General features: G+C 50.6%; 1 protein-coding gene across 20 annotated transcripts in view; it reads left to right on the top strand.

The window, feature by feature from the left end:
- The first annotated feature begins 75 nt into the window (after positions 1-75).
- The window catches only part of UBAP2L (ubiquitin associated protein 2 like), a 32,006-nt gene continuing 19,160 nt past the window's right edge, over positions 76-12,921 (top strand). For 4 of the 20 annotated variants that reach the window (XM_074853466.1, XM_074853475.1, XM_074853468.1 and 1 more), the window contains exons 1-9: positions 136-180; positions 4,133-4,262; positions 4,835-4,912; positions 5,311-5,445; positions 7,951-8,146; positions 8,456-8,551; positions 9,251-9,296; positions 9,597-9,709; positions 11,296-11,370. In XM_074853466.1, the coding sequence (XP_074709567.1) occupies positions 4,173-4,262; positions 4,835-4,912; positions 5,311-5,445; positions 7,951-8,146; positions 8,456-8,551; positions 9,251-9,296; positions 9,597-9,709; positions 11,296-11,370 (829 nt within the window). In that variant the 5' untranslated portion in view covers positions 136-180; positions 4,133-4,172. Of the gene's footprint in view, positions 181-4,132; positions 4,263-4,834; positions 4,913-5,310; positions 5,446-7,949; positions 8,147-8,455; positions 8,552-9,250; positions 9,297-9,596; positions 9,710-11,295; positions 11,371-12,921 lie in introns of those variants that run through there. The other 16 variants (XM_074853479.1, XM_074853476.1, XM_074853478.1 and 13 more) reach the window with 12 other exon arrangements.

The raw sequence follows: 12,921 nt of genomic DNA, 5'->3' as shown, positions 1-12,921 counted from the left end.
CACGTGGCGCGCGTCACACGCGCGTGCCGCCAGGAGAGCGCCCCCCGCGCATCACGTGGAGTGAAGCCGGGCTGTCCCCGCCCCGCGCCCTCGTCACGTGATGGGGGCGGGCGCCGCTGGTAGTTGTCAGTGTGGTGAGACCCAGGTAAAGTTGGCTGCGCGGAGGCGGCGGCGGCTCCGGTAACTGCGCGCGGCCCCTTTAAATCCCGCCCCCCCCCTCCCCTCCCCCCCTCCTCCGCCACCGCCGCGCACCCCTCGGCCCGCCCGGTTCTGCCGCCGCCCGTCCGACCCCGCCGCCTCGCTCCGGGGGCGGCCGCCGCGCCCCGCCGCTGCCGCCGGGCCCCGCGCGGCCTAGTGGGCCGGGCCGCAGCCGGGGGCTGGCGTAGCGCGCGGCCGCCGCAGGTGAGGGCGGGCGGACGGGCTGGGAGGCGGGCGGAGGGGGGGGGGGGGGGGAATGGCGGCCGCGGCCATGAGGGCGGAAGCGGCCCGCGCTCGCCCGCCTCCCGGGTGCGGGCCCGGCCTGGCGCCGCGCCGCCGCGGGGGCTCCCGCCCGGCCCTGCGGGCCCCCCTCCGGCCCCCTGCGGTTCCCTCCGGCCGCTCGCCCCTATTGTGCGCCGCGGGCTGGGCCGCCGGGCCTGCTGGGCCGCGGGACCGGGCGGCTCCGGCCCTGCCGTGCTCCCGCGGCCCGCCCGGCCCCGCCGCTGCCGGCGGTAACAATGGGGGCCGCGCCTCCGCGCTGCCCCGCTACCGCCGTGCTCTCGGGGCTCCTCGCGTGCGACCCGGCCCGCCTCCGGCACCCTTTCTTCGGCAGCGCCCCGGGGGCCGTTGCCGGTGGCGGCCCCTCGGTGTGGGGCGGGCCCCGCCGCGGGTCCCTGCGGCCCACGTGAAATTCCCGGGCGATGCCGGTTTGGTGGCCCTGGAGCAATCCCGGCCCCGCTCCAGGTCCCGTGCGTGGCCTTTGCCTCCGTGCGAGTTTGGGGCGCTCTCCCTGCGTGCTCCCGGACGGCAGCACCGGCTGGTGAGTCTTCCCAATAAAACGCTGCACGTCGATGCCAAACTGGGGTCTCTGATGGTGTATCTGGGGGCATCTCCCCAGAATCTTGTACTCTGCACACATGGGACTGATTTGGTTTGCAGCTGTAACGTGTTTGCTCTGGAGGAAAAAAAATCCTAACGCTGATAAGCCAGCCCCCCGCGTCGGGCTCCTTCGGGTGCTTGTTCTGCCCCACGCTGCAGTAAAATCTTTCTGAATGCTTTGCCCTCTGTGGTCCTTTCCTTTGGAGCTTTGGAGCCTTTTCCATGTGTTGATCAAGCTTTGTCAGAGGGGGAAGGAAATGCCAATTTTCTGTATTAACAGATAAGGGAAACTGAGGCTGGGATGTGCTGGGATTCACCCAGCATCAGCCCTCAGGTCTGACCCAGCTGGGGATAGTGGATGGGACTGACAGATCCTTGTTCTAAAACTGTAACTTACCTGAAATTTCTAATAAAATGAACAGTTTGTTACATTATTGTATCATCTCTTTTTCTGGAGACTCCGCACGTCACGTTTTGTGTAGCCGAGACTCTCTCCCCTCTAGATGTGGAAGGCTGGTAGTCTGAAAAGGGAAAGCGGTAACGGCCAAGTGCGTCACGTTTACTTGCAGCTTCTTTGAAGAAAAGATGTAACCTGTGGCTGTGAAGCTTCTTGTTTTCCCTAAATCCTGTACGAATGCATCGCGTTCCCATTGTCTTGAAACGTAAGCGCTGGCCTGATTTAACGCTGTTTCCCTGGTGTGGATCAGCCACGATTTGGTTTGACTGGAGTTGCTCTTTTTTATTACGTCCTTCTTGGTGAATATATATGGGTTTGCTCTTCTAAAAAAAAAAAAAAAGTAAAATGCTTTTGATGAAGACTGCTTTGAACTGGTGAACTCATGTTATTGTTACTTCTGTGTGGGGCCAGTTCAGGTGTCAGGATAACCAAGATTTGCAGTTAAATGTTGCTCGTGAGCTGTACTGAAGTTACACGATTGAGGAATAAATTAGCAGCAGCTGAGTCCTCTTCCTTCAGTGCAGGGCGTGGGGTGTTGCATGGGGATGCCTGATGACCTGATGGGCTCAGCAGGGTCAGGGCCTGGCTGATGTTTCTCTAATAGATGTTTTTCTTGTGTTTTTTTGCATGTTAAAGAAAAAATAATCATGATTTAATTGTGGCAGAAATGCAGCTGGGCAGAGTGGAGCGTGGCAGCTGTTGAACAATGCCCAGCCACTGCACAAAGGTTCGGGGCAGCAGACTGCTGGAACTGTATCCTATTGAAATTGCAGATTAAGTTACTGCAAACGGGCAGGATTGCTTCCCTCTGGGCCTGCAGTTCTGCTGCCAAATTGGTTTAATATGACAACTTGTTTGTGCGTGAAACACTTAGAACTGGAAGAGACATAGCGGTGGAGAGCAAAAATAAATACCGTGGGGAAGAAGCCTGCGTGGAGTGTGGGAGGGATGGCTGCGTAGCCCAGGAGGCTTTGTCTGCTCTGCCTTGGGTGAAGCCCAGGCTTGGTGACTCTTCCTTGAATCTGCTCGGTGTCACACGCACCTCGGGGGCTCCCGGTGACTGGACAGGTAGCTTGGATTGTTTCCTGATAAGAAACCTGGGCACTGTATAGCTGGAAAACTGTGGTTTGAAGTTGCTGCGAGGCACGGGTGGCCCCGAAGAACAAACTTTTGAGGTTTTGTGGGAAGATGCGGGAGCAATTGCACTTGAAAACTTGCCTGCAAAGGAAGACTAGACGCTGATGGGAGCAGGAGCGGTGGCGTGTGCGTGGAGCCAGGGTGTGGAGGTGACGTTAGGGTCTCTGTGCTCTCGGGGAAAGATCTCTCAGACTAGTCGAGCACTCCACTCGTGGACTTTGAGAAGAGACTCCCCAGTTCTTCCTGGGCTGTTTGCTAACGCTGCCTGAGCCTGGCCTTGCTCTGTGCTGCCATGTTGGTGTTCGCAAGCAACGTTTCAGATCGTGTCCTGCAGGCCGGATTTTCTCGCTCGGGTTTCCTCCCTGCTCTTACGCTCTGTCTGTGGCTCCTTCCCCTGTCCCAGGCGTCTGCCTGCAGCACCGGCACCTGGAGCAGACCCTGCTGCTTTGGAGGAAGGCGTCGCAGTCTTGTTAACGAAATCCGAAAATGTGAAGTTTGTAATTATTGAGATTTCGGGGGGCTTGGAAGTAGCAAGTCCTGTCAAGTGGCGTGGGATGTGTCTGGCATCCCTTGTGCCTGGGAGACAATAGGCAGGGTACAACTACTCAGTGCTGATCCCGTTCTAACCACCTGGGTTGGGCTCTTCCCCCGAAGCCCAGTGTGAGGTTATAAAACTCCACTTGCTTTGGATGCTCCGTGGCCTGAACTCTTACTGGGATTTTTTTGCCTCAGGCAGTTACCTAACGACATTACTGGCTGTTATTCATTGTTGGCATCTAGTTCAGTTTTTTGGTAGTTTTTTTAAGCCAGAATACCTAATAGAAGAAAACTTAATATTTCTGGTTCTGGGGAGTAATTGAAGCAATCAAAAACGGGCAGTTCTACAAGGGCAGTATATTCTTAACACAATATCCCACAAACCTGTAGCACCACTTATTACTGGAGCGTTTTTGCTTCCCCTTCCCCGCTTTGAAGGCAAGAAAGAAGAGGAAGTAGGTGATGTGTCTGAGGCTCTGCGATGTCCAGCTCTCCAAGGGCAGTTTCCTTAGAGCTTTTTTCAAGCATTCCTTGCTCCAGCTGATCCCCGTAGCCTCTTAGGGCCCTGGTCATGGCAGATCTGTGCCCCCTCACTTGTGTTTTAGCAGCAAGTTCTCAAACCCTTTACCCCAAGTACTTCTTGGGGTACCGCTTGCTCCCACCTGGGTGCAGGTGCTGTTTCACTCAGAGCGCTCCGCTGTGGTAGTGGTGGAGAAACCTCGAGAAGTACGAGTGGCCTTTGTGTTTTGGGGGCACATAGGAATGGTAGGCTGGCCCACTGTGACTTTTGGGGAAGCAGTGGGGAGGGTGGGGGCCCACGACGGCTTTACTGGCTGCCTCACCCACGCGATTGTTCAGTCTTGGTGCTGCCTTTTGTTTTCGGTTTCTAACAGTCTGTTCTCTCTTCTCCCCGACCCACCACAGAGTTCTACCTTGTAAATACTGTTATTTGTATATACTGTAAATGATGACATCGGTGGGCACTAACCGAGCCCGGGGGAACTGGGAGCAGACACAGACACAGAGCCAGACACAGCACAAGCAGCGGCCGCAGGTAAGGGCAGCGTCCATGGAAACCAGTTAGCTTGGAGGTGGAGACCTGGCACTCCTGCCTGGCCCAGCGCTAACGGCTGGGCTTGGCCTAACGAACTTCCCGCGTGCTGCAGGGTGCTGCTCGCAGAGCCAGGTTAATTGGGCGGCCACTGGCGGTCGGGTTTCCGCATCGGTGTCTCCAGGCAGGAGCCGGGGCTGAGATTTTGTTTTACTTCCATCTGACCATTCCCCGTTCACTTTAATGAACGCAAGTGGCTGAGAAGCCGCTTGCAGTGAGTCTTGATGTTCTGGTGGAGGTAAGGCCTGCCCTGAAGTGGACAAAGTTTAGGTGATTGTGGCTCACCTGGTGCCACGAGGCCATCCAGCGGTATGTCCCTTTCTTCCAGACTCCCCTTGCTCGCTCTTCCGTCCTTCTCTCTGAAGCTTTCCTCTTTCTGACCCTTGTTTGCACCTCGTCTTCATCATATTGATTCCTTTCCAGAGATCTCAGGAAAGCGATATGGCCTTTGGAGGAAGGTTTGCTGGAAATGTGCCGCTCTAACCACGCTCTCTCTCCACATTTGATTTCTTTAGGCCACTGCGGAACAGATTCGACTTGCACAGATGATTTCGGACCACAACGACGCTGACTTTGAGGAGAAGGTGAAACAGGTGAGTGTCGAAAGTGGTGAGGGTGAACCCTGACAGGAAGGCAAGATCGATGTTGAGAGTATCGTGAATGCTGGGGGGGCGGGAGGGACGCGACTGGCTGCTCCCTGAATTTCCTTGGACTGCTTGTTCCCAGAACGCAGGGAATGGTGTTATCCAGAGAAAGGGAGGCTGTTGGCTGGGTTGTGGTGAAACAACGGTAACTCAGAAATTTCCACCGTCAGCTACTTCTCATTGAGGGGGCATAATTAACCTGAGAAAGCTGGGGACACTCCCAAACCCTGACGCTTTGTAGGATTTCTGGTTTGGGATTCAACTTGCTTGTCTTCTAAGAGATTCACAAAGAGTTTGGTGCCGCCTTGGCTTGGAACGTGCTGACCGTGGCGTTGTCTTCTCTACAGCTGATCGACATCACAGGCAAGAACCAGGACGAGTGTGTGATTGCTCTGCATGACTGCAACGGAGATGTTAACAGAGCCATCAACGTGCTGCTGGAGGGCAATCCGGACACGGTAGGATTGGGTCCTGTAAATCTGGTGAGGCCTAGTTCAGTGTAACTGCATATTTGGAGACAAGACGTACAGTAATGTCTAGATAACGAGAGCCAAAATGACTGACTAGTTCCACAAGTAGCATGTACAGTGTGATTGTGTCCTGGCTTCTTAATGCTGCTCTCTGTAGGCTCGCCCAGAACATGAGCGTGGCCAGCAGGCCCAAAGGAATAGAGGGGAAAATGCAAGAAATCATTTACTTCCTATTCCTTTTTGAATCCAAGCACTTTGACAACAGTACAGTGGCATCTGTATAAGCTTTCACGCTGCTGTGAGCGTGAAGTGACTTATCTCTTCCTGCAAGGGCTGAGTGACCTGTGTTGAAAGGCAGGTATGTGTCAGCTGTGGTTCCTTTCTGTTGGGGTAATGCAGTTTTGTGTCTCCAGCCCTAAACATTCGCTTCTCGGTGATGCGCTGACTGGCTCGTGTGCTGCTGCCTGTGCCACACTTTTGAGGGTCTTTTTGTTGTTTGTTTTCTGTGGAGTTAGGCTCAACTGCTGTCGCTCACGCAGGTGCCTGTCTCAGGCAAGCCAAAGTCAGCTCTGAGAACAAGCGAGCGCTTTCTTAGGAGGAACCTTCTGCCTGGTGTGCGGGGTGTCGTTCATTTTGTGACACAGGCAGCAGAGATGCAAGTTCTGATACAGCCCAGTAAAAATCCTACAAATACCAGATCCTTCCGAACTGCTGCTGATCAAATACATCTTCCAGCACCCTGGTTTGGCTGAAGCCGATGCAACTCTCTGTAGAGTTGAGGCTGTAAATATCACTTCAGAATATTACGCGTTAACTCATTTTTTTTTCCTCATTAACCCCGAGTGTAGATGGATGAGCTGGACACCTCAGACTATATTCTGTGTAACGTAGCCGCTCCCCAGTGTCAGGTGCTTTGGCAGCTTTGGCACCAGCTAAGTTCAGTACAGCACATGTAAGTGTTCTTCCTTGCCTTTAGAGAGCCCTTTCTATTGACAACTGAACAAAGTAGCTGTTGGAAAATCCTTTTAGAAAGGGGAATGATATGAATCGCTGAGGTAAAGCTTTGCCATGACTGTATTTTCCTCCTCGTCCCTTGTAACCGGCGCGTTCTAGTTAAATAACAAACCCCCTGCTATCACAGCAATTGCATTTCCTAGATAAACACGTTGCTCGTGAAAATAGAATCCAGGATAGCGCGGAGCAACCCGCGTCACGTAGCGGCACCTCCTTTATTCACGTCGCTGGAACACCCGGCGGTGTGAGACACGCAGGGCGAGGCACGGCTGCTGCGGAAAATTTGTCAAGGCAGAAAGGGAGTTGGCAGAGCAGAGCCCTCGAGTCGTGCCGCTTCTCCAGCCTGCAGTGCCCTGGGGGGCCTGGGGGCCGGTACCCGCGTCGCTGAGCGTGGGCAGCGGCCGCACTGTAATTGGTCAAAGGTCTTGGAGCTGCTTCTGGCCTGGATTCAGCTTGTGCAGCAATCCCGTAAAGGGGATTTTCTGATAAGAGACAGACTTGCTAATTGCTCGGATACTCCCGTGCTGATGAACTGCTCACCTGCTGAACTGGTTACTCATAACCTACCGTATTTCAAACAGCAAAGGAGCTGGCGTGATCTTAGCATTGGCTTAGATTTGGCTTAAAATTACAGTATTCAAAGTAAATATTTTCTAAATTTCCTTCTGAGCCAGATACCTACGGAGAGAGACTTCAGAAGCCTTGGGTTTGAAGGCAGTTTGTGCCTCTGTGTATGTGTTTTTGTCACTGTCCCTGCATGTTGCCATCCAAAACCAGCTGTTTACTTGTCTGCCAGTTACGTTTTCAGGTGTTTGTCAATGACCTGTGACTATTTTTAATTGTTCTAACAGTGTGCAGCATCAGTTTAAGAGTATGAAACCACTGCAGACTGTCATAAAATAAACCGCTGCGGGCCCACGGCAGTAAGCTGGAGGCGTGCTTAACTTCTTACACTTGAACTTGGGATGACTTGAACTTGCCTGTTGGATAAATTCTGTGATAACTCCTGTCTATGTGAGCTGCTGTTTAGGGGAGGGGTTTTGTTAAATCACTCTGCATGTGAGAATAATTTAACCCGAAATGCTGACTGCAGAGCACTTGGGAACATTTACCTGGGTTATTCTGAGAGTTCCCCAAAACAGTGACCCTTATGAAATGGCAGGGGTTTTTTTTTTTTCCCTAAGCAAGGTAAATTTATCCATGCTTTGAACTTGAGTAAGTGTGATGCCCACTCTATTTAAGAAGTTTAGTAGATCTTTGCAGAAATAGAATAACTCATCTCCTGTTACCTCAAACAGCATGCCAGTCAGCTGTAAGGAAGCTTTCCTGGAAGGAAGAAGCTGTCCTGTGTGTAGGCTGATAGACTTCAAAAAAAAATTGAGCTGGAAACAATTTTTCTGGAGACCCTTGTTATATTCACTGTAGCATGTTTAAGTACGTGTGTATTTGCATCTTGTTTCGATCAAACTATGATTAACTTCTTTCCCCTCTGCAAACCTTCAGCATTCCTGGGAAATGGTCGGGAAGAAGAAGGGTGTCTCAGGACAGAAGGAGAGTGGACAGGCAGAACCCAGTGAAGAAAGCAAAGAAAACCGGGAGAGGGATCGGGATTTCAGCAGACGACGTGGCGGGCCACCGAGGCGGGGGCGAGGTGCCAGCCGTGGAAGAGAGTGTATGGACCTGCCCTTTCATAACACCTGTAACTGTCACGGTGCACACCGAGGCACTTTGTGCTGCGTAAAAGCTGTCAGTAAAGCTTCTTGGGCAGATGCATCTTTGAGGAAAACCATCCTGGTGTGCATGTGGTGATCTGTTTGATGCTGCCCTGTCTGAGATGACTCCTTGGGTGATACCCTCAATACCATCAGCCTAAGTAAAAAGTTATGGGAGCGTTTGGGGGCGTGGTCTCTCACACAGCCACTGTGCTTCGGTGCTTAAGGTTTGGTCTTGTATCTTCCCTGAAGCAGGATGAGTCTTGAAATTGTCTTTGCCTTGTTCTGTCTTTCAGTTCGGGGCCAGGAGAATGGACTAGATGGTGGTAAGAGTGGAGGATCTTCTGGAAGAGGCACAGAAAGAGGCAGGCGAGGACGTGGCCGAGGCCGAGGTACACGTGGGCTTTGAGGTCAGAGGGGGTGGGAGGCGAAGAACGACGTCAGCGTCTCTCTTCCATGAGGTTTGAAAGCCTCTTTTATGGGACAAACTGCCAAACTGAAAATAAGCACTTCATTTTTCCATTCCTACGCTTACAGTTAGTGCCTACATGTTGCTTCCCCACCTTAAGCGTGCTAGAAACAGTATCTAGTTCTTATATCCAATCCGTGGAGTTGGGAAAAATTAGGGCTTTGTTGTGCGGAGGTGGGAAGTTAAAAAAACCGGGTGACTATTTGTAGGTGTGACAATTGCTTGTCAGCAACAGAATCTGGATCCTCCTTGTTCTTGCACGTGTGTCTCTGAGCACCATTGCGGTGCAAGCGCTTGGCTTGGGTTTTAAATACTTTTAACTTTTTCGCAAAATCCGTGCTGCTCAGGAATTGTTGCTGAGGACACACACTGCGGGAATCAGAACCTGGGGTCTGGTACTTATGGCTTGTGCCAGCTGGAAACCTCATCTGAGCCTGGAATCGTGCATCGCTAATTACACTGCCAGCCAGCTGAGGTCATTCCCATACAGATAAAGGCGCTGCTGGAAATCCCATCGACTTGGGAAGATCCTCACTACTTTCATATCCTGGGCATCAGAACTCTGTATGTTGTTCAGATGTTTCTTTTCTCGCTCAGCAGTGTGTCTGTGTGTATTTTACAGGTGGCTCTGGAAGACGAGGGGGAAGATTTTCTGCCCAAGGCATGGGGTAAGTTTCACTGGTACAAACCACAGCAAAAATCAAAGTCTGTGTGCATGAATAGTACCGTTTGTCTTAGTCATTTGTGTTCCGATTTTCCTTTTTTTTGTTAATAAAGCCAAAACTGCATCATGCTAACTTAAATTTGGAAGGTGTAACTAACTTAAATTTCAGCTGGTGTAGCTGAGGCCTCCGTCTGCTGAGAGAACTGCCTTTTGTGAGATGTGTCACGGTCTGAATAAAATGAGTTGCTTTAAAAAAATGCTACGGGAGAGGGAGTAAAAGTTTCCATCCTTGTGTTTCTCACAGAACTTTCAACCCGGCTGACTACGCCGAGCCGGCCGGCACGGATGAGAACTACGGGAATAGCAACAACAACACGTGGAACAACACTGGCAGCTTTGAGCCGGACGACGGCACAAGTAAGTGGTCTTCACGCCTCTTTGCTGTTTTGTCGTTAGAGGGTAAGTGGATTTTGTGTCCATCCAGTTGCACTGAGGAGGTTCTGGGTCGGTCTTTGGCTCGGGGACAGAGGAACGGGTTGTTGGTTTAGAGATGGATTTCAGCGACCCCGTTTCTTTGCGCCCAGAGGTGCCTTTCCCTCTGTTCGGGTGACCACGCTGGAAACTGGGAGCTGGATGGTTGTTGTGGTGTGAGCTTGTGCTGTTGCCCAGCAGAGGCACAGGAACACTTCCCTCTGTGTTCCAGTAGAAACCATGCTGCTTCTTTGGAAAGTCTTTTTTTTATGAACTGTAGTGAGATAAACACGTGCAAGTTCTCCTGATACGTGGTGCATCCTCCAGAGGATGTTACTCGGAGTTCAGATGTCTTGCTCTTGATTTCCGTATGGGGAGCTTTTTCTCTTTCATGGTCATCTTGCTCAAGCGGCTGAAGGGTGAGACCTTGTTACAGAAGCTTCTGTGCTTGGAAAAAAAAAAAAAAATTCTTCACTGGGCGGTGTTTGAACACCGATCTGCCCTTGCACATTCCCTTGCGTTGGAAAAATGGTACTTTTGGTTTTGTTTCAAGTATTCACACTATTGTAAGACGCGAGTGAACTCAGATTTTGCAGTGTGATAATTGGACAGTTGCAAGGGACAATCCTTGATCGTAAGCAGTCTTATTTGTGTGGGTTTTTTTAAAGAGTGTTTGGGGTTTTTTTATGGAGTAATCTTGCACCACTGCGAAGTCAAAACTTTTTCCATGATTTTTGAGCGTTCAGGTAAATATCACACCTTGGTTATAGGAAGCATTTACAACCATATTAATGTTGCTTTAGGCTGCTTCCATATTTCTTGTATTTGCTGCAAAACTTTGGAAAGAGAGAAATAAAGTACTATAAACTGTGATAGCTTTTACTACACACTGTTAGTGCAGGGTTTTTTGGTTGGTTTGTGTTTTGGTGGTTTTTTGTTTGGGTTGTTTTTCGTTGGGGTGTTTTGGGTTTTTTTTTTCTTTTTTAGAAAACTGAGAGAAAAAAATAAGCATGGTTTTGTAAAACACTAGCAGATTGAGTGTTCATTTTCTTGTTGACTGAGAAATGAAGTTTTAAATACCGGAGGGAGTAGTGTAGGCATGTGTTAAGGGCAATGGGTACACTTGTCTCTAGAGGAAAAAGGGATGGGGCTGGATGAGCTCTACGTGCTGGGAGTTTAACTCTAGTCTGAACAGGCTGTGTGGTGGGTTTTTTTTTTTCTGTGTTGGTGTTTTGTGGAATTGTGGAACAAAGTGGGTTAGAGCGTGGTTGGGGGGAATTGAAGATTTTTGACGGAACAACTCGGATTTGCTGTAGTTCTACAGTGCAGCTGTGAAGTTTATTGTGCAACTGTGCTGTTCACCTGTGTTGCGCGTGGTTTTGTTTCTATTTTAGTAGCTGCAGGCATCTCTTTAACAATATCCACAGGTACAATGCGGCTGGTGTACATGGGGGCAACGAAACTCACCTTCACTTTTTTTAAAGTCAAAATTTCACTGGTTGTCTGTCTTTTCTTTTTTTGTTTTGTTTCAGGACTTGATTTCATTGGGGGTGAGGGGTCAAATTATCCCCGAAAATTTGACACTGCTCCTGGTACGATACATCCAGGTGCACTAACTGCCCCGGATACCTTTACTTTATAGCTTTTAAAAAAACCTGAAATATCTGTGGATATGTCATTCTTCTCTCTCTTAATTTATTCATTTTAATGAATATTTGACGTTTGTTCTGACTGCTTTTACTAATGCTGACACCTTGAATGTAAATGGGGAGAGGTTAACCCAAATTCTTCTGTGGGTTATGTACGTTTTAACTTCAGCCACTGCTTCTCGGTACCCAGAGCAGCTCCGTGTCCACAGCACTGATGACAGAGTATCCCACCCGAGGGGAGGAAGTATGAGGCAGCTTAGTCTTATTCTGCTTGTCTCATCCAGAAAGCTGGGCCTTGTCGTTGTCCCTGTGCCGTTTCCCTGGCGCGGCGGTTTGGTTCTGCAGCGGTCTCTCCACTGGCCTCCCCGCTGTGTTTCTGCTTAGGGGCAGAACACCGCTGCAAGGGGAATTATTCTGGCGAAACTCTGGCGGTGCTTTGCCTCTGCTTACGGCTGTCTCTGGGTGAGCGATGCGCTTGCTGCCTGCTTTGGCATGTTCTTGCTGCCCGGCTGCTCTTCTTCACCTGAGCAGACCTGCCCTGCAGTTGAAGATGACGGTGGATTTTGAGATGACTTGGGATGTTTGATGGCAAAGCTGCTCAGTGCCTGGCCAATTATTTCTAGCTCTGACACTTTTATGCCTTATGAAGCCGGTTATGAATCCATGAAACGATCCAGTTTGCCTTAAACCTACCAAATCCTGTTGGTGTCCATAATGAGGCCAAAATGGTGTTTGACTAACGTCTCCTCTGTCTGACCTGAGGTCTGAAAGTCGAGGCAAAGGGTCTTTCTGGAGGAACTTGCCACTTTGCTCTTGAAGGTCAGGACAGGAGGAGGAGTGCTGAGGCTGTAGAGTCTCTTTTGCAGGGGCCTGGAGGAGCTTCTGTTGCTTTGGAGCATCTCCTGGTTCTCACCTCTGGGTTAATCTTTAACCCCCACAGGCAGCACAAGGCCGTTTGCTCCAGTGCTACCATTGTGTTTTGGCCACACTTAGGAACGTAAATCCAAACAACGCCATTGAGGTGCAGAGTCAGGGGTTTTGGGTCTGTCACCCTTCCAGGCTGGGCATGGAGCATGTCTTCAGTCATTGAGATACCATCGGACTGCCTGATGAGCTGCAGGAGGAGCAAGCTGCTTGCTCATCTCCCAGTTTAAAAGGAGGGGAAAAAAAAATTTCTTCAAGACACAACGGGATTTTTTTTTCTTCAGCACATTCTTATCTGCAAATGCCTATTAACTTTTAATTATTTTTTTCCCCTTTTCCTGGTTTGAGGAGCTTAAAGACCAGCAGCTCTTTGAAGGGCTTTCTTAAGGCAGAGAGGAGGGATTGCCGTTCAGAAGACACTTCTGAAATGGTGTTACAAGTGTCAGGGAGTCGCTTGCATTGCGGCTCTCCCCGTGGAAGCGCTCGATGGAGAGCGATACGCTTGGTTTCTTGGAAAAAAAAAACCGAAACGTGCTCTGCTGGTTAGGAAACTTTCTGGAGCATTTCTGGCGAATGCCTGGTTGT

This window comes from Strix uralensis, chromosome 32, assembly GCF_047716275.1.
Source record: "Strix uralensis isolate ZFMK-TIS-50842 chromosome 32, bStrUra1, whole genome shotgun sequence".
Lineage (NCBI taxonomy): Eukaryota > Metazoa > Chordata > Aves > Strigiformes > Strigidae > Strix > Strix uralensis.
Note: the sequence above shows the minus strand (reverse complement) of the source record. Positions and strands in the feature narration are given on the sequence as shown.